This window comes from Phoca vitulina, unplaced genomic scaffold, assembly GCF_004348235.1.
Source record: "Phoca vitulina isolate PV1807 unplaced genomic scaffold, GSC_HSeal_1.0 scaffold4, whole genome shotgun sequence".
Lineage (NCBI taxonomy): Eukaryota > Metazoa > Chordata > Mammalia > Carnivora > Phocidae > Phoca > Phoca vitulina.
Window position 1 is genome coordinate 41,751,190 of NW_022589707.1, and position 21,299 is coordinate 41,772,488.

Here is a 21,299-nt window from a genome sequence, read left to right on the forward strand (position 1 = left end):
TTCCCAAAACCTAAGGGATGTTTATAGTTATTTCAAGTAAGTATATTTATTTCAGTAAATAAATTCTAGTTATTTTGTGGGGGGTATTAGTTAAATTCCTATTTCTGTTCTTACTTGATGAGAACTTAGGGTAAGAATGTTCTTTGTAATTTGTATTTTAATTATTTTGTGGTACATTTAACCACTTGTACCACCACCGCTTTTTTTAAAAATTACTATTCTAGTGTTCTTTCTTTATGTAGATATTTGAGGATCTGGCGTATATTTCCATAAAACTTTTCCCTGTTACTCTGAAGTCTCCGTTGAGAGTTTAGGTTTGTTTTTAGTGGTTCTTTTGGCTGCTTCCTTTAGAATTTTTGGCCAGTTCTTCTTTTGGGGACTCAGAAAAAAAATCTGTCTTTGGACACTGTTTAATTGCTTGTTTGGCATGATCCTAATTTACTTCCTTTGTATCCTTTTCTTTCTAGGAAAATGTATGTGTCACACGAAACTTTTACTTTCTTTTGTGAAACCAGATAGCTGATTTGTACAGCTTGGTGTACGATGTATATTTGAACCATTTGGCTAAACTTTAGAGCTGTTTAGATATATGAGAACTGTAATCCTCCAACTAAGTAGGATTTAGATAAATGGATTATAGAGGCACAGTAGGAGTTGATACCACTTACTCTAGGTTAAACTGTTCTTTGTTACTGTTCGACAGATGCATAGTTCATATTTTATAACTTACTGTGTGTGCCAAAAAAACGTTTTGACCCATCAGGATAGTAATGGCTTAGAAAGAATAGTTCCAGCCTCTAGGGTAAATAATGCACTTACCTTTGTACCCATAAATAATATTTGTATTTATTATTCATGGCCATTTGTAGTCCTTAAGTAATACATATGTATATATTTTATCACTTTATGAAATCACATCCATCCTTTTATCTCTTTCTTCTTCCTTTGATTGTCACAAATCCTATTCATCAAACTTCTTAGATTTTAGCTATTCAGGGTACCATCAAGGTAGTCATTCATTCACTCACTCATTTATTCATTTTTTTATTGAATAAATATTTATTGGATACTTGGTAGATACTAGGCCCTGGGGATTCAGAGATAATCCTGCCTTAGAGATACTCACAGTCGGTGAGAGGAAAAGGAAGTCATGGGACTAGAGGAGGGGCCTGAGTAGGTAAATTGCTCATTTCAATGCAGTACAGTAAGTGATTTAAATATATCTTTGGATAACAAGGGAGGGCTGGCTAACTGCCTAGGGGAGTGAGGGAGTACTTCCTCATGGAGAGGACTCTTCATTGGGCCTTAGAGAATGAGTAGGAGTTTGTGACAGTATATGTGAGCACAAGTAGGAGTTTGTGATAAGGATATAATGGGCATTCTGGGCAGGGGAACAGTAGAGATTCTGAGCTATAAAAGGCCTCGGATGATGCCAGAGTTGGAATCAAGTTAGAGTACAGAGTGAGTGAGGGAAGGGAGCCCACAGGTTTAAAGAAGTGGGTTTGAATCAGACTGACAAGAGCCTTATGAGAATAAGGGCCTTGCTGCGTATTTTATCTTAAACATGACCTTTTACCATAGGGCTCTACAACCAGATTTGGGTTTTAGGAAGTAATCGTGATAGGATTGAGGAGGATGAATTGGAATGAATAGAGACTGGATCAACAGGATCATTTAGGAGGACACTAAACTAGGCTAGGCAGGAAAGGTCCTCACAGGGCTGCTGAGAGTCATATTTATTTTTTGTTTTGTATTTTTTCTATTTAACCTCTATATAATCTTGAGTCAGGATTATGAACCTTATCTCTTCCCACTTTTAAGAGAGACGTGGTTAGTTTGTAGTATCTCTCTTTTATTCCCACTCAGCAGGTTTTTTTGCCCCTACCTCCACTCCCCAATTAAAGAAAATTCTAGTTGCCATACAGTATGTGGCAGCTGCATGTAGCTTTGGTCTTACCAAGTCTTTTAAAATGTACATCAAAAGTTATTTATTATACCATGTAAATTGGTGCAGCCACTATGGAAAACAGTATGGAGGTTCCTCAAAAAACTAAAAGTAGAACTACCATATGATCCAGCAATCCAACTTTTGGGTATTTATCTGAAGAAAACGAAAGCACTAACTTGAAAAGATACACGCACCCCATGTTCACTGCAGCATTATTTACAATAGCCAAGACATGGAAACAACCTAAGTGTCTATTGATAGATGAATGGATAAAGAAACCGTGATATATATGATTTCACTCATATGAGGAATATAAGAAACAGCACAGAGGATCATAGGGGAAGGGAGGGAAAAACTGAATGGGAAGAAATCAGGGAGACAAACCATGAAAGACTCTTAACTATGGGAAGGAAACTGAGGGTTGCTGGAGGGGAGGGGGGTAGGGAGTGAGATAACTGGGTGATGGGCATTAAGGAGGGCACGTGATGTGAAGAGCACTGGGTGTTAACATGCAACTGATGAATTACTGAACTCTACATCTGAAACTAATGTTATATATGTTGGCTAGTTGAATTTAAATAAAAAAATAAAATAAACTAGCATGGATGTCTGTCCAAAACAAAAAAACAAAAAAAAACGGTGATGTGTGTGTGTGTGTGTGTGTGTGTGTGTGTATATATGACATATATACATATGTATGTATATATATATGACAAGTCAGGTTGGCTTGCAATGAGGACACAGTTTGATTTAAAAATATATCTATAGATTGAAGATATGTATAGATTGAAGGTAGACATTTCAAGTCAAACTATGTACTGCTATGTATCTACATAAATCTATAGATGGTAGATTTTCTTTGAACACATATGTGTCAGGTATTCTTTTTTTTTATTATGTTATGTTAATCACCATACATTACATCATTAGTTTTTGATGTAGTGTTCCATGATTCATTGTTTGCGTATAACACCCAGTACTCCATTCAGTATGTGCCCTCTTTAATACCCATCAGTACATTGGCTCAGAGGAATGGGCACAGGGGACCCATAAAATGGGATGATATGCAGGAGCCAGCTCACTGGGGCAGTAGGTGAATGAGGGCTTGTGAGCTGGGAAGGGAGGGGTCAGGTTGTTACATGCCCCAGGCAGAAGTTTGGCCTTTCCTGTGTGTGAGGGACAGTGAATGTTTGTGAGCATGGGAGGTGAGCAGATGGCATGACAAACTCCGCTTGGATGTTGGAAAGATCATGTGGAGGGGCTCCTGGGTGGCTCAGTCAATTGGGCATCTGCCTTTGGCTCAGGTCATGGTCCCGGCAAGCCCCGCATGAGGATCCCTGTTCCGTGGGGAGCCTGCTTCTCCCTCTGCGCTGCTCCCCCTGCTGTGCACGCACTCTCTCTCTCTCTCTGTCTGTCAAATAAATAAAATCTTAAAAAAAAAAAAAAAGATCATGTTGACAGTTGTTAGGAGAAGGTGAACTGGAGGCAAGATGTGTGCTGAAGCTGAGAGTCCACGGAGGTTGTTTAACACCTTACGTGCATGACGGAGCTGCGGGTTCTCGCACATGCTTTTAGTGCCTGTCATTTGCATAAATAGCACGAGCGCCATTTTTTCTCTTAATTATCATAGGAGGCTCCAAGAGGATCATATGTATAGGATAGTAAGATTCTCTTTGTGTAATGTTTATCTTAACAATAGCTATCTGTTATGTTAGTCTAACAGACCATATCATAATGATCTGATTTTTGGTTGTAGAGGAAAATAGTCGGTATAGCCAAAAAAAGGAGAAACAGGGCTTTAAATTCCCATTCTACAAAAATGCCTGTAATTTATTTATTCCCCATGCTACCTCATGCTACCTTATTTTTTTAACCAAGTTTATACCTGTGGTTGAAAATATATGTACAGACACCACTTGATTTTTATCCTTGCGGTGTGCTTTTATTTTAAAGGGGGGAAAAAGGTTTTGGAAATGCCTGAAATTTCCTGCTACCACATGAGCCACACTGTTAATTCCAGCTAAAGTGTCTCCCTTTGGACTCATAAATAGTGCCTGTGTTTATTACTCAGAGCCACTTGGGGCCCTCAAGTAACATATATATAGCATATAGTATTTTTCACTTAAAATAGTAATAATTTGATATTTCCTCGCAGTATAACTCAAAACACCAGAAGAATATTTCAAGTGGCTGAATTAGCATTGGCATCTGTATTTCTGTGAGCTGTACAAACAAGGAAAAGTGTTCATATATCTTGACTTGAGGGCCTAAAGCAAGTTGTTAATCAGTTTGATGAAGTTTAATGGAAAGGTTTAGTATTAAGGGGCATATTTTCCTTTTTCCTACTAATAAGCATTAATACTTATGGAAATAACAAGAGTTATTCACTAAGGAGAAAGGCCTTCTTAAATATAAGAAGCAGATGTTACCAAAAAAAGTTTTTTTAAGATTTTATTTATTCATTTGAGAGAAAGAGTGAGCAAGTGAGCAAGTGAGAGAGGGAGAGGGAGAAGCAGGCCTCCCACTGAGCAGGGAGCCCTAAGTGGGGCTCGATCCAAGGACCATGGGATCATGACCTGAACCCAAGGCAGACGCTTAACTGACTGAGCCACCCAGGCGCCCCTCAAGCATATTTTCTGAGAGCCAGTGAAAAAGAGAAAAAAGCAAGCATATTTGTAAGAAAAATAGGACTGATTGGAAAAATAGGTGATGTTGGGGTGGAGGGAGAGAATGTAGGAGCGGTTGAAGAAGAGAAAGGAAGAAATCAAGAATGATGCTCAGTTTTCTGGGTTGGAGCCTTCAGTTAATGGAGGTGCCATTGATTGAGAAGGAGGACACAAAAAAGATCACAAGCGTTGTGGGAGTCGGGATAAGATGCTCTCCATTGTGGGAATGTTATATTTATTGTGCCCATAAGACATTAAAGAAGTGAAACATGTATAGTGAGCAAATGGAGATTTAGATATAAAATCCTGAAGCTGGACTAAAAATATGGAATTATGAATCACAAGATACTGATAGGAGTTTAATCCTTAGGATTGGGCGAGGTTGCCCAGAGAAAACTATAAAGCAGGAAGAGAGGAAGATTTAGAATACAATGCATCTTTGGGGTAAATACCCAGTAGTGCAATTGCTGGGTTGTATTTTCAACTTTTTGAGGAACCTCCCTACTGTTTTCCAGAGTGGCTGCACCAGCTTGCATTCCCACCAACAGTGTAGGAGGGTTCCCCTTTCTTTGCATCCCCGCCAACATCTGTCGTTTCCTGACTTGTTAATTTTAGCCATTCTGACTGGTGTGAGGTTGTATCTCATTGAGGTTTTGATTTGGATTTCCCTGATGCCGAGCGATGTTGAGCACTTTTTCATGTGTCTGTTGGCCATTTGGATGTCTTCTTTGAAAAATGTCTGTTCATGTCTTCTGCCCATTTCTTGATTGGATCGTTTGTTCTTTGGGTGTTGAGTTTGATAAGTTCTTTATAGATTTTGGATACTGGCCCTTTATCTGATATGTCATTTGCAAATATCTTCTCCCATTCTGTCGGTTGTCTTTTGGTTTTGTTGACTGTTTCTTTTGCTGTGCAAAAGCTTTTTATCTTGATGAAGTCCCAATGTTCATTTTTGCTCTTGCTTCCCTTGCCTTTGGCAATGTTTCTAGGAAGAAGTTGCTGCGGCTGAGGTCGAAGAGGTTGCTGCCTGTGTTCTCCTTTAGGATTTTGATGGACTCCTGTCTCACATTTAGGTCTTTCAACCATTTTGAGTCTATTTTTGTGTGTGGTGTAAGAAAATGGTCCAGTTTCATTTTTCTGCATGTGGCTGTCCAATTTCCCCAGCACCATTTGTTGAAGAAACTGTCTTTTTTCCATTGGACATTCTTTCCTGCCTTGTCGAAGATTAGTTGACCATAGAGTGGAGGGTCCATTTCTGGGCTCTCTATTCTGTTCCATTGATCTATGTGTCTGTTTTTGTGCCAGTACCATACTGTCTTGATGATTACAGCTTTGTAATAGAGCTTGAAGTCTGGAATTGTGATGCTGCCAGCTTTGCTTTTCTTTTTCAACATTCCTCTGGCTATTCAGGGTCTTTTCTGGTTCCATACAAATTTTAGGATTATTTGCTCCATTTCTTTGAAAAAAGTGGATGGTATTTTGATAGGGATTGCTTTGAATGTGTAGATTGCTCTAGGTAGCATTGACATCTTCACAATATTTGTTCTTCCAATCCATGAGCACAGAACGTTTTTCCATTTCTTTGTGTCTTCCTCAATTTCTTTCATGAGTATTTTATAGTTTTCTGAGTACAGATTCTTTGCCTCTTTGGTTAGATTTATTCCTAGGTATCTTATGGTTTTGGGTGCAATTGTAAATGGGATCGACTCCTTAATTTCTCTTTCTTCTGTCTTGTTGTTGGTGTATAGGAATGCCACTGATTTCTGTGCATTGATTTTATATCCTGCCACTTTACTGAATTCCTGTATGAGTTCTAGCAGTTTTGGGGTGGAGTCTTTTGGGTTTTCCACATAAAGTATCATATCATCTGCAAAGAGTGAGAGTTTGACTTCTTCTTTGCCGATTTGGATGCCTTTTATTTCTTTTTGTTGTCTGACTGCTGTGGCTAGGACTTCTAATACTATGTTTAATAGCAGTGGTGATAGTGGACATTTCTGCTGTGTTCCTGATACAAATACAGGGACCCGAAGGGCTACGTGCACCCTGATGTTTATAGCAGCAATGTCCACAGTAGCCAAACTGTGGAAAGAGCCAAGATGTCCATCGACAGATGAATGGATAAAGAAGATGTGGTATATATATACAATGGAATATTATGCAGCCATCAAAAGGAATGAAATCTTGCCATTTGCAATGACGTGGATGGAACTGGAGGGTATTATGCTGAGCAAAATAAGTCAATCAGAGAAAGACATGTATCATATCACCTCACTGATATGAGGAATTCTTAATCTCAACTGAGGGTTGCTGGAGTGGTGGGCGGGGGAGGGATGGGGTGGCTGGGTGATAGACATTGGGGAGGGTATGTGCTATGGTGAGCGCTGTGAATTGTGTAAGACTGTTGAATCACAGACCTGTACCTCTGAAACAAATAATACATTATATGTTAAAAAAAAAAAAAAAAGAAGAAGATCGCAGGAGGGGAAGAATGAAGGCGGGGAAATCAGAGGGGGAGAGGAACCATGAGAGACTATGGACTCTGAGAAACAAACTGAGGGGAGGGGATGGGGGGATGGGTTAGCCTGGTGATGGGTATTAAACAGGGCACGTTCTGCATGGAGCATTGGGTGTTACACACAAACAATGAATCATGGAACACTACATCAAAAACTAATGATGTCATGTATGGTGATTAACATAACATAATAATTTTTAAAAATGAGGAAAAAAAAAGAATACAATGCATCATGGCTGTTTAAGAGATAGGCAAAGGTAGAGGAGCCCATAAAGCAAGCTGAGAAAGTTGGACCCAAGTTGCAGGAGGAAATGCAAGATAACGTTCATCTCTATGAAGATTTCATAAATTGCATGTTCTAGAACAGTGGTTTTTCAAACATTAGTGTGTATCAGAATCACCTGGGATGCTTGCCAAAACTTTGTTTCCTGGAGCCACTCCCAGAGATTTCCATACAGCAAGTGCAAAGTAGTAGCCATTTCTGTATTTTTAATTAGCATGCAAGATCTAACATAGTTGGTGATTCTTGAAATATACTTTGAGAAACATCCTTCTAGCAGACAGGGTGAAATGGTTGAAAAAAAGCAAGTCTTTGGAATCACTTATGTTAGGGTCCTGGCTTTTACAGTCTACTCGTTATGTGGCCGTGAGCAAATTGGTTGTTTTAAGGTTTGTTTTTCCACCAGTGCTGGGATATAATAAATACCTTCTTTCTCTTAGAATTATTTCATGGTATATATGAGATATGTTTAAATTTCTGGGCCTACAGAAGGAGCTCAGGAAATGTGAGTTGTCTTTGTGCACTTAAGAGACCTAAAACACAGCTGTAAACCTAAAAGGCAGTGAAAAAGTAGAAGGAAATAGCTATCATTAATCTCATGCATTTTGTTTTGTAAGTGATTAGAGCCAGCTCCTTTTTACCTTGAACCTACTGAGTTAGAATTGTGTAAAATTAAGTTACTGATTTAATAGGTTTTATTATCTAGTTTCTCCTGGCAGACTTCAGTTCTGTAGACATTAAATCCAAACAGCATGATATAGACAAGGTTAAAGTGTGAAATAGAAGCTGAGGGAAATTTAATAGAGGGACAAACACCTCAAAAATCCTGAGGGCATCAATGTGTTATAATATAAAAGCTAAATACTCAATACTAAATCATCAAGAAAATGTTATATTATGTTTAAGGGAATTGTTTGAGAAGTCAGGGAAGTATATCTTTCAGAAAGATTTCTATTATAATGACTAACATTTACAAGTGTTTGGCACTTAAAGGAATAAGCTTCTGCTATTTGGGAAGTTCACTTAGATGCAATATTTATTAGTCTTTTGCAGTTTTGGATAAATCAACTTATATGACTTTATTTCCCATTCGATTGGCATGTTACTATTTTTTTTTAACAGTCTGTCTCAAGCCAGCAAGTGTCCTTGAAACTATCCTAGAAGGCACTGTGGAATTAACTTATATATAAATATATAATTTATATATATATCATATATAAATTAACTTATATGTAAATTTCAAAATATAACATAAATTAAATATCTGCTATATGGATTGTCATATAATGCTATGGTTTCCTTCCTTTTCTCTATCTGGAGGAGATGCTAATGTAAAGAGAGAAGAACAGAGTCTTATCAAAGCTGTGTCTACGCCAATTTCATGTCTTGGACTTTCTGTCCCACATTGGCTAATAAGAAAAAAGGCTACTTAATGGTTATGCATTTGCAAAAGCTATTGAGAAAGAGTTACGAATTTCCTTCATTCTCTTCAACCTTTCTGTTCCCATACTTCTACCCTCACTTGGATGCATATATGATTATTTATTCCCAAATATTCAACTATCAGCTGAATAGGTCTAGGTATTCGTTTCTTTTTATTATTAGTTTTACTTGGTTAGAAAATACCACCTTTTGTTTTGTAGACCTAGGTCTGTCTTTGGCTGAATGAGGTTTTCTTCTGTTATATCTTTGATTATTGGCTCTGTGTTATTTGTTACTCTTCTGGAACACCCATTTTTTCTTATGTTTTTGTCAGTCTTCCATATCCTTCACATTCCTCTTTTCTCTTCCCCTTTATTCTTTTTTTTTCTACCTACCGGGGTAGAAAGTTTTAGGGGTATCTGATCTGATTTTTCAACAATGTTCAAAATTTTCAGCTTTTTATCACTTTAATAAGTCATTTGTTTTGCTGCTGCATTTTCATTTCCTTATACAGTATTTTCCCCGTATTTTACCAGCTCCATTCCAATTTCTGTCTCAGCCATTTCTCTTTTTATATTACATTGTTTTATCTTTCACCTCTTTTAGATTTTTTTTACGTTGTAAAGGATACAGAACAATTATTTATATCTGTTTCTCCTACTTTGCTCTTTCTTTTACTTCTTGAATGCTATGTTTTTTTATCACATAGTATTTTTATGGCACGTGTGTTCCTTTGTTTGCTTTTCCTCTTTTACTTATGTTTGGAGGTTGTCTATCCTTGTCTCTGTAATTGGGGCACTTATCTCTAGATTGGATTCATGGCCTCTCTCTGGTTCATCTGACTAGAGGGTGCTCATGTCCTCCTCTTAGACTCTAACAGAAGATCTGGGACATGGCCCTATAGTATATTTCTGGAGGTTTTGTCTAAAGTGGATCTGCTAGTCTAAGGAGAGGTCACCTCATTTGGCTGCCTGGTTGTCTGATTTCTAGATGATCTAGCACAAGAAAGTTTCCTGCTCCCTGCAGTTCTTCCAAACTCAGTCTTTGTAATTGTGCCAATTTTACATCTCCAGATGTAAACCACTCCTTATGCATTTCCATCCCTGATGTTACATTGCCAAGAATTTCAGACCCAGAATAAAGAGAGAAAGCATGGGCTTTAGATGAGATGGACCAAGTGATTAGAGCAATTGAGCCCTTGTGCAGCAAGGGAGCCACCTTCTTTCATCTGGTCTTTGAAAATCCTTTTTTTCCTGGAAAGTTTAAAGAAATCTCTCAAAATTGTTCTTTGTGGCTTTACTATTTGGCTTCTGATTATTTCCATTTTTTGTAATGAAAATTAAATCTTTTGCCCATCTAGTGGATCACTGAGTAATATTCCTGGAACACTTAAATTTGTATCCTATGTGTATGTGTGTATGTGTTGCAGTGGGAAGGTGGGAAAGGTATGGTAAGGTGTTTCTAGAGTTTATCTCACCATTCCTGTAATGCTCCCTTGCTTGTTTTAAATGCTCGATAATAGATTTTTTTTCCAATGAGTGGATGAATGACTTAGTCTTCTTTGAGAATTTAAGGTTAAGCAACAGTGCTTAACCATTTATTATTTTAATACTTTTCCCCAGTAGTATTTTTCCAATTAGATATATTGCAAAATATGTCCTGGAAATACCAGTTCCATAAAAAGTTCTATGAAAAAAGGGTTCCATGGACAAATCATGTTGTGAAATGCTGCATACTATCTTTCTCATAGAAATGTAATCAATATGTAAATATATTAAGGGCCTCAAGAAGGCCTGGAGTAAAAAAGCCTGGTTAACTCTTTAATTCAGTATTTCCCAAACTTATTTGATCATAGACCCTATTTATATCCCATAAAACACACTTTGGGAAATGCTGCTCTAAGTTTTGTTTTTTTCTGAACATCATAGAGTACATTGTAGACTTTTTCCATAAGGCAAACTTCTAATTTTTAGATCATGGGGAGATGTAAATTATGACTTAATATGATTAGAATGCTCAGATTTAAGTCAGGAATTTCTAATTCAGATTTTTTTTTCCTCATTTGATGTTTTGAACAAGATATAATCTCAATAACTTTTTAAATGAATCTTCTTTTTAAGATTTTATTTATGTATTTGTCAGAGAGAGAGCGCGTGTGCACAGCAGGGGGAGAAGCAGGCTTCCTGCTGAGCCAGGGAGCTCAATGCAGGACTCGATCCCAGGACCCTGGGATTATGACCTGAGCCGAAGGCAGGTGCTTGACCGACTGAGCCACCCAGGTGTCCCTCAATAACTTTTTAAAAATATATGTTACTTCAGCCATTAAATTAGTGTATTAAGAAAAGGAGATAAATGTTTTATTGGTTCACAGGGCTGAGAGAGCCTTCCACCCCATGATAGGAAGCATTTCTAGATTTCCCCCGAGCTCAATAAAAGAGACAGTTGCCCTTACTCATGATCTTGAAATTGCAAGTTAACCTAGGAAGTAAACCTGTAGTGGTGCAGCTTTTCTATCAAAATAGTATAACTGGGTGAAGTCGGAAAGCAGACCAATTTTATCTCCGTCTCAGAGTTTTAAATCCTTTGTTGTATTTCTACTTTGTCTTGAAAATAATATCTGACTAAAGCTCAAGTTGTCTTTTCTTTTGTCTCCTCATCATGTGGGATTCAGCCATGCTTTACTAGCTGACCGGTTCACTGACTGGTTAAGAAACCTACTTTTCTTTGGATTTGTTTCAGCAACTAATGCTTCCGTGCTTGCTTTACCTCTCCTTTCCATCCAAATGCTTTGTTTTCCCCTCATAGCTTTTTATAATTAGTAGGTTTTTTTTGCTTTGCTTTTTAAATTTACAGTTCAGTTTGTACCAATTTAGGAGATATTTTTTAAAAGAAGAGCCGTGTTTTAGAGACTTTTTTGGGGGTGGGGTGTTGGAAGGTGGTAATGAGAAGGGACGGTGGTAAAAAAGCCCAGTGGGTTTGCAGCTCCAGGTTTTCCCACTGGCTTATAATTCTGAGAGAGCCATGGATTTGGAGTAGGTTTGTCCAGCAAGTTCCAAGTTCCAGTTCTTGGATTTTCCCTACAACAAAGTGTCCTATTCCCATACTTCTTTCTGAATAAGGCTATCTGTGGACCTCTTCCTCTTGTTCCCTAAGATATCCTTTGTGAACCCAACCATCCCAAATACTTCTGTAATTTTAGAATTAGAAGTGATATCTAGAAACTATTTAAACATTAAATACTATGAAAACAATATGACCAAAAAAATACCCTTTCAAGAATTGACAGAGAAAATCTAAATAAAAGATAATCAACTGGGTGTTTATATTCACTGCAGAAAATGAAATTCTAACTTTTGTTTTATCTTCCACAGACAAGCAACAGAAAGGTGAATTTGCAATAGATGGTTACAATGTCAGAATGAATAACACTCTCAGGAAGGATGGAAAGAAAGATTGCTGTTTTGAAATCTCTGCTCCTGATAAACGCATCTATCAGGTTGGAGTTTTTGTGTTGTTTTGAAATTAAGTTGATAAAATGTTCTGATTTCATTTATAAAGCCATTAACATTTTGTTAAAACAACTCTCCCTGACATGTTAATAATAATAAAAGATACTGATTTTATACAGTGAACATTCATATAAGAAGAAATACATTTTTTAAAAAAAATTTCAGATTAGTTGTGATATCTTCTCTTGGAAGGGAACAAGCGAATATGTAATTTATCAGCTACTTCACGTGTTGCGTTTTATATCTATTTTAATAGCACTGCGTGATTTCTTAAAAGAATTACATAGCAGAAAGAGTAAAATTATCAAAAGAAAAATATCAGCATGTTAATGTATATTGTCTTGCTTAGGGTTGTGGGAGAAAATGAGGGTAAAGGCACATATCAGCTCTGTGATTCAGGAGCTATCAGCTCGCATCGATATGGAATGTGTGTTTAATAAGTTTTAAATATCTGAGATTGCAGTTGAAAGCCAGTTAATTAAGTTGTCAGGTAGTGTGTTGGAATCTGACAAGAACATTTTTAAGAAGACTGTACCCGGCAGTCTGAAGAAATTCATGGGTGTCTTCTAATTGTCAAGGGCAAATTTTGTTCATCAGTTCTGTCTTTGACATTGATGAAGAGAAGCAGCTTTTTTTCCTGCACAGCTGCCAGCTCCTGATCAGAGTTTCAAATCCATCATCCTCTGCTTCAATTACGTAAATTTGTCAAAATTAACTGTACATTATAAGAAGCATCCTTGCAAGAAAAGTAGTACTAGACATGAAAAGAATTACTAATGGTCTTAAAGAAGTGATAAGAATGCAACATACCTTTCGTTTCCACTGTGGTGAATTTTCTTATTATTGTTTATTTTTTTGTTAGTTCACAGCAGCTTCTCCCAAAGATGCCGAAGAATGGGTACAGCAGCTGAAATTTGTATTACAAGGTAAGAGCAATCAATTGAACTAGTCATTGCAGTCTTTAAATATTGAATAACTGAACGAATTTGGATTTGCATGTACGAAAGATTATCAACTCCTATGAGAATGACCAAGGGAACGTGGTCGTTACTAATGCAGACTGTTCACTTCAGATTTATAAAAGTGTTTTTTCTGTAAGTACCAACTGGCAACTTTGCAATTCACATATTTATGTAATAATCAGTTTTTGAAAATGACTCTATTGGGCTGCATTTGTTTAGAAAATAGGGTTTGGAAAACCTCTTTTGCATTCTCAAAAAATTTGCCTCGTGCAACATATTTTTCAGACATGGGATCTGATGTTATTCCTGAAGATGATGATGAAAGAGGAGAATTATATGATGATGTTGACCATCCTCTACCAACCAGCAGCCCACCAGCAAGCAGCCAACCAACTGATGATGAAATTTATGAAGAACTTCCAGGTATTTATCATCTGGTGATTCATTTAAGGATTTTTAGGGCTTTTTTTTCCCCCCCCTAATGTCATATATCATCAAGTTGACAACTTGAGTGGAAATGGTGAGCTATTAAAAACAAGAACAAAGAAAATCCTCAAAACTCTATTTTATGAAAAGGGTTCTGCTTGAGGTATTTCAAGTGAGTGGATGTACACTTATGAAAAGTGAGTGGAATGTTAAAATGGAGCAGATACAGTCCTAATCTCATGGGACTTTTGGCTCATTAGCATTGTTTATGCTACATAATTTTTTAATTAAAAAATTGACTTGCCTTACAGTTTTTTCCACCAACTCACACATCATTTTTTATTTATATATCTTGGAACTTTCATTAACCAGAAGTTCTGTGCACACCCCATATGTCAACAACTTCTGCCTCATATATTCCTCTTTGCTGTGGTGTATTTCATTGTCTTGGAGAAATATTGTTGCACTATAAACAAAGGCCTTTTGAGGCTTGAAGTTTTCTCACTTGATATTTTATCATCAATATGAATAAGTTTTCTTATTCTACATTTTTAGGCATTGTTTAGTGTTTATATGCCTTAGTATCTGTTACATAACATAAAATTAATTGTCTACTGGCTATTTGACTTGTATTTTTGAGGGTCAAGCTAAAACAGAATAGGTATCACGAACTTAGGATACCTAGAATATGAACACATTCAGGGAATCATTGCCTTACTAATACTATAGGTTGAAATGAACTTTTTTTCTGTCTATTAAAAAATCAGTAGTTAGAGAAGAAAAAGGGATTATGAGCAATGTGAGATTTAACCAACATCTCATGCAGAGAAGTTGTTTTTCTCTGAATAGAATGATTTTTTAAAAGATTTTATTTATTTATTTGAGAGACAGAGAGAGCATGAACAGGGTGAGGGGCAGAGGGAGAAGCAGACTCCCCACTGAGCAAGGGGGCCTGATGCAGGGCTTGATCCTGGGACTCCGGGATCATACCCAAGCCGAAGGCAGACACTGAACTGACTGAGCCACGCAGGGGCCACTGAATAGGATGATCTAACAACATAGCATAAACCTTTAAAATTGATTTCAAAAATACTCAAAATGGGGGCGCCTGGGTGGCTCAGTCGTTAAGCGTCTGCCTTCGGCTCAGGTCATGATCCCAGGGTCCTGGGATCGAGCCCCGCATCGGGCTCCCTGCTCTGCCAGGAGCCTGCTTCTCCCTCTCCCACTCTGCCTGCTTGTGTTCCCTCTCTAGCTGTCTCTCTCTCTGTGTCAAATAAATAAAATAAATAATAATAAAAAAAATACTCAAAATGTTCCAAATTAACATACAAATACCATTTTCAATGAAGTCAGTAGAGCATAGTAATAACTAGCACGTGGATTTTAGAGTCATAAAGTTTAAATTCTGGCTGTCCCATTTACCAGCTCAGTGACCTTAAAAGTTGTCTTTTCCTTCATCTGTAATTCTTCATTTTCATCTATTAAAATTCTTTTTTTTTTCAATCAGTAAAATGGGGATAATATCATGGTGGGGGAATGAGCTCTCAGCACACTGCTTGAATCATGACAAGCCCACAATAAGTTGTAACATCATCATTATTGTATCCAGTAAATTCTTGCAAGTGCTTATATGAAACTATAAGAATGGTTTTCTGATCAAGTAAGAATTAATGATTGTAATGGTATTATAAATTCAAGTACTACAAAAAGTACTCACATATGCATCTACATACTGTTTTTCACTACCCTAGAGATGATTAGTCTAAAAGCATAATTTTGTGGGGAATAGTAATCTGTACCTTTTTATTATTTTAGTGGAACTATATGTTTATAGCCCCTTCCTTTCTGATTGATCCTAGGGAAATGGCATCTGCCATAGTATTAGTTATCCTCAAGTTGGGAAGAATATTTTCTGACCGCTTGTTTTTAGTCACACCCTATCGTTAACACATTTATTTCATTTTTAAAAATGTTCAAAAGGGCTTGCGAGAATGTATACCGATGTAAAACGGAGGAAAGTGGTACCTCTGAACGTATTATTGTTATACACCTTTTATTCCTTTAAAACCCTGCAGTGAATGGGTTACATTATAATTGTTGAATTGACTGCTTATTAAGTTCTGTGTTTCTTCAACTTGACCATCCCCTATCCACCACTCCGCCCCCCACCCTCCAGAAAACTATCAGTCAGGAGTGAAGATTGAATATTCGTAGTCCTCTTCCTAACAAAGGTCCAGGGAAGATCTCCTTTAAGTAGCTTGAAATCTTAAAAATATGAAACATCTTTTCTTTTCCCTCACTACAGATGTTCTACTTCATCCCTTTTTTTTTGGCCTGGGGCCACATAATTGTTGGAAATAACTGGTTACTCTTTAAGTGGTCTTACTTCTTGCTGAGGTACTGGAAGAAATCTAAGCTGCTCTGGGATTCCTTGCCCCTGCCTGGGATCCCAGTTGCTGTACAAAGTGATGGAGCTTGATAGAGCCTGCAACTGTGCCCCTGGGAAGGAAGCTGGGCTAGGCAGCTGTGGAATGTCTCCTTCTTCTTTCTTCCCCAGTGTACCCGAGAACCGCTTCAACATCTGCACAGCTCAAGTCTGTCGAGTCTGAGCCAGCCGCTACAGAGGGGATTTTTCTTAGTGAAAGTCCTCAAGCTGTCTCTCAGAGTTTGTTGAGGTTTTGTTTGACGAAATATCTAAAACTAGGAAGTCGCTTTTCTTCCTTTAAAAAAGGATCTCTCGCTCAGGATGAGCATGGAGGGAGTTGCTTTCACTTCTGTGAGATATGAGTACAATTTTGAGAGGAGGGGAGGACAGTGGAAGAGCAGTGAACACATTCACAAACTGTTGCCATTTTTCCAGTTCTGTACAAAGAAGGACATATCTCTGAGGTCTGACTGGTTAAATTCCAAGAATGAATTAATACTACCATTTCACCACAATTTTCTGTCCATTCTATATAGTTGAAAACTAAGCCTCTTAGTTGAAAGATGGAGCATACAAATGTGTTTGAAGGAAAATCTAAGTATTCAACGTCACAGAGTTCTTTTTCTGAGAAAGTAAAGCTCTTACCCTAATAAGTATATATTTTTGAATGTAAATAAACCTGAATGTGTTTAAGTCTTAATAACAAGAAGAAAACGTTGCTTAAAAAATCGTATTGTGAAATATCCCTTGAAACGTTGAATTCTCTGGGAGTGTGAATGGTCTCATTGTGATTGTTTTTCAGTGAGGGTCTTCGAACTTGATTACAGCAGCTTCTCTTTAATTTCTTGTTCATTAATTTTTAAGTAGCTTCGCCAAAGAATAAGAATACATTCTTTGTGCGTAGGGGATTTATGCATATGTACCAAAGAGTGGAAAGAGGGCCATTTCTGGGGAGTAGGAAAGGCGTCTGGCTTTTCTTCAAATACACTAATGCTTTGACATCTTTTATGTCTTGGCATCTCCTCGCCTGGGCCACTCAGGTTTGCTCACACGGTGATATTACTGTGGCATATTTGTGTTGGCACGACTTGTATGTTGATCAAAGTGTGTTAGACGGTTTCATAACAGTCATGAGTTCATTCAGCTTTGCACAAATTTCAGAAGTCGGTGCTCGTTTTTTCGTTAGAAATACAGAAGAACGGTTTTGTTTGATTTTTGAATCTTGAAAGAGGAGAGCAGTCCTTGGGGAATGGCTGCAGAAATCAGCCCAGCTTGCTCTTCTAGTTACCACGTCACTTGATTCCCCCCCGCACCCCGCCCCAAAGTCAGGAAATTGTGCAGCAACAACAACAATAAGACTTTTTAAAGAGATAGACTGAATAGAATCGGCCCCGTAACAAGAGTAGTTGTAACTGCCCGTCAGCCCCTTAAATCTCTAGCTTTCGGGGAATTGCATTTGAAATTCTTCTGCCAAGTGGACTGGAAGAGAGAGGGCAAAATAAAACAGGAAGACAAATTTCTAATTCCATTAACCTATTTTTTAAGTGTTAATTCATTTTTTTTTTCCATAATGACAGATTGAACTATTCTGAGCCAGAAACAAAGGATGTTTTTATCCTTTGGTCATTCAAATACATTTTAAATGTATTCATTCCAACTGTCTGTATCGAAAATGGAATATAAAGTAAAATGCAGCTGTAAATTTTTTTCGATGAAAACTATTATGTATACGTTAAAAAGAACAGCATTCCATTCCTTAAATTTAGAGCAGTCTCCGGCAAGTGTATACGAATGCTAACTTAATCAGTGAGTGGTCACAACCCCCCTCAAAATACATTTTAGCTTTATTTTCCTACTGAATCATTATCACTCATAGTACCAAGTTAATATCAAGATTACAGGGGGCTCTGGAGTCTCTGGTATTAACATCAATGTAAGTGATGGTTGGTCCTGGTTTCACCAAAGAATTTTTCTCATTCCTTCTTTGGAATGCAGTGGAAAGATGCCAGCTGACTTTCACAGAACCACATAGATTCAGCATTTTAACATTGTTAGTCCAGGCAGCCTCCTGGCATCCTTTCCTCTTAAACCATGGTACTGAATTGTAAAGTTATTAAGTGTGGTGATACAGTATCCTAATACATGATATGATAAGTATTTTTCCCCAAGTAGATAACTAGATTAGAGTCAATTTTGGGGTGGTTTCAGCTCTGAACTCTGCTAAGAGGGTTATCTGAAGCTCTAGAAAATAAGGGAAATAGCTATAAATTAGGGTCCCTGTGCACATCTAATTGTTTATATTTTTATCTTTGCTGAATATAAATGTGATTTTAATGTTGTTTATGTTGTCTGTTGCGTAATACGGCATGAAGCTGTGGAACACAGTTGTGCCTGTCGTGCAGCTTTTCTCTATCATTGGCATTGCAAATGAATTCATTCCAAGACATGGTTTGACACATATTAAAACCCAAAATACCTGTGTGCGTGCAAAAAACATATGTCTGTCGGTAGAAAGATAGACTAACCCGTTTTTGCAACTTGGAGCTACATCAGTGGTTCTCAACCATCAGAGATTTTGGCCCTCAGGGTACATTTAACGATTTAGTGTTTGGAGGCATTTTGGTCGCCACAGCTGGGTTGTATATGTGTTACAAGCATCAGGTGGGTAGAGGCCAGGGATGCTGCTAAACATCCTATAGTGCACAGGACAGCCCCCACAACAGAGAACTATCTGAGCCCACATGTCAATAGTGGTGAGGTTGAAAAACCCTGCATAAGAATGTCATAGACAGCTTTTGGTTTATAACCATATCTCTGGAGTGATAAAAACCCATACCCATGCTCCATATATGAGTTTATTTTTGTGGACAAAACAAAGGCTTCTTTACATAGGTAAAACTAGGATTACATTTAGTGGTTCTGGGTCATAAGGGACGGGCCAGACTTGCCTGTCACTCTTTCCTTCAAGGGGTTGAACTTCTGTCAGTCTTAGAGGAATGAGAAAACCACGAAAGAGGAGAAAGGAAAGAAGCACTTCCTCTATTTGCGTGAACACACTCTGTGAAGGAAGAGTCTTTTTTGCTACTGTATGTGTGTGTCTTCCTCGTACAGAGACATGGCTTCTAATATTCTGATGAGGTTGCTCTGCCACGGCCGAAGTGAGACCAGTGGGTGAGGGTTTGGATCTTCGGAAAGGGAGTCAGGAAGCCGGGGAGAATGTAGTCTCCAGCAATTCCAGGGCCACCTAAATTTTGACACTTCTGGGACTTCTCTCCTTTCTCCCTTCTTGGGCTTGGACTTTGCAGAGCTTCATGGGCTTGAGATGGTGGGAAGGCTGTCTGTCCCTGGAGATGGACAGGGAGGTGCTGAGGCAGCCCCATGAGGCAGAGGGAGGATGGCTCACCTGAGTGTGCTTCCCGACAAGCCACGCGGGGTGCTGCTTCCTTATTCTCTGTCCATTTCCTTTTTGCTCTTGCTGAGTTTTAACTTGTAAATCTTTATTTTCAAACAGTACATGCTCACTGGAAAAACCTTAAATATTGCTGATGTGCACAAAAGAAAGTACAAGTCACTCACCCTCTATTCTACGTAAATGTGAACAGTTTGATATGAATCTGTTGTCTTTTTTTGGCCCATTTACAAATGTACAAATGCATATAACATTTTAACATTTTAAAAATAAGAACCTTTATTTCATTTACTTGCTTCTACTCTTTCATTTCCTTTTTACTTTCTTTGCACTATTACTTTCTTTCTTTATTCATTCTTTTATTTTCTTCCCTTCCCTTTTCCATTGCCATCCTCTGTTTTCTTCCTTGCTTTCATTTCTTCCCTTCCATAAATACTCTTGAGCACCTGTTCTGTGTTAGGCACTGTACCTAGGTGCCTGGAAGCCGCTGCCCTTCCTACCCGGGCCCTAAATGGGTGTGGTTGCTCCTTCCCCTTCCGGCCCAAGCCTTGACTTACTACTGCACCCTCGATCTCCTGTGCCTATTTGTGTCCTGTGTATATACACCCTTTTCACGTCTCATGAGTTTGTTGTATTGGCTTTCCTGATAGAGAAATGCTGTCTTCCTGGGGATCGTGTCAGCACTATTGTGACGCCTCTCAAGCCATCCTCCACTTGCCCTCTTCCTCTCCATCTGCCTCTTCTCTTCGGGCTCCGCCCCTGCCCTGCACACACTGAATGCCTTTCTTTATATCTGTGGCCAGTTAATTTGTGGTGATAGAGAGCAAGGGCTCTGGAGGCAAACATACATTCTGCCCCTCACTCGGTACTTTAGCCAAAAGAAAAGTGAATACAGGGGAAGTGGCGATGTAAGAAACAAGAATGGACATAGATGTAGGTAAAATATGTCAGCAACGTTAACTATGGATTACTTTGTTTTTATTATTATGTTCAGTTAGCCAACATATGGATTACTTTTATATGAGCCTTTTCTTTTAATTTAAAAAAGTAAAATCAAAGTTAGCTAACAATTAAAAAAATTTAGCTGGGGCAAGAGGGGCAGGGAGTGAAAGCATGCTAAGTGTTGTTCAGGAGGAGAGAGGAGTGAAATACTGAGAAGTGTGGTCTTTGTTAGGAAATGCATGATAAATTTCCAAGTGAGTACTAAATAAATAGGAATGCAATCTTGAGATTCCCAAAGCAGCCGAGGGGAAATAAAAGGTGATCACAGAAAAAAATTTTAAATCCAAAAGAAGGCAGGAAAAAAAGAACAAGGAGCAAAGAGACAATAAGGTAAAAATAAGCCCAAATGTAAAAGTAATTACAATAAATAGAACTTGATTAATTCAATCTAGTAAAAGACAAATTATCACATTGGATTTTTTTGAAAAGATTATTTTTTGGTGGGGGAGAGGCAGAGGGAGAGGGAGAGAGAGAATCTCAAACAGACTCCCCACTGAGTGCAGAAGCTGGCCCAGGGCTCAGTCCCACGACCCTGAGATCATGACCTGAGCCGAAATCAAGAGTCGGACGCTTAACCGAGAGTACCACCCAGTCAAAATCCTCGTTGGATTTTTTTTTTTAATCTAGCAGCAATCTTCTTAGAGGAGCTGTTTCTGAAACAAAACCACATAGAAATTTTCCAAGTAAGGGAATGGAAATAAATAAACCTGGCAATCCTGTTCAAACAAAGCTACT

The 21,299-nt window shown here is 38.0% G+C and overlaps 1 protein-coding gene across 2 annotated transcripts in view; it reads left to right on the forward strand.

Annotated features, from left to right (window-relative positions):
- Positions 1 to 21,299, forward strand: part of SKAP2 (src kinase associated phosphoprotein 2) — a 166,018-nt gene that overhangs the window by 95,638 nt on the left and 49,081 nt on the right. For both annotated transcript variants that reach the window (XM_032401888.1, XM_032401889.1), the window contains exons 7-9: positions 12,203 to 12,327; positions 13,203 to 13,266; positions 13,588 to 13,725. In XM_032401888.1, the coding sequence (XP_032257779.1) occupies positions 12,203 to 12,327; positions 13,203 to 13,266; positions 13,588 to 13,725 (327 nt within the window). The remainder of the gene's footprint in view (positions 1 to 12,202; positions 12,328 to 13,202; positions 13,267 to 13,587; positions 13,726 to 21,299) is intronic.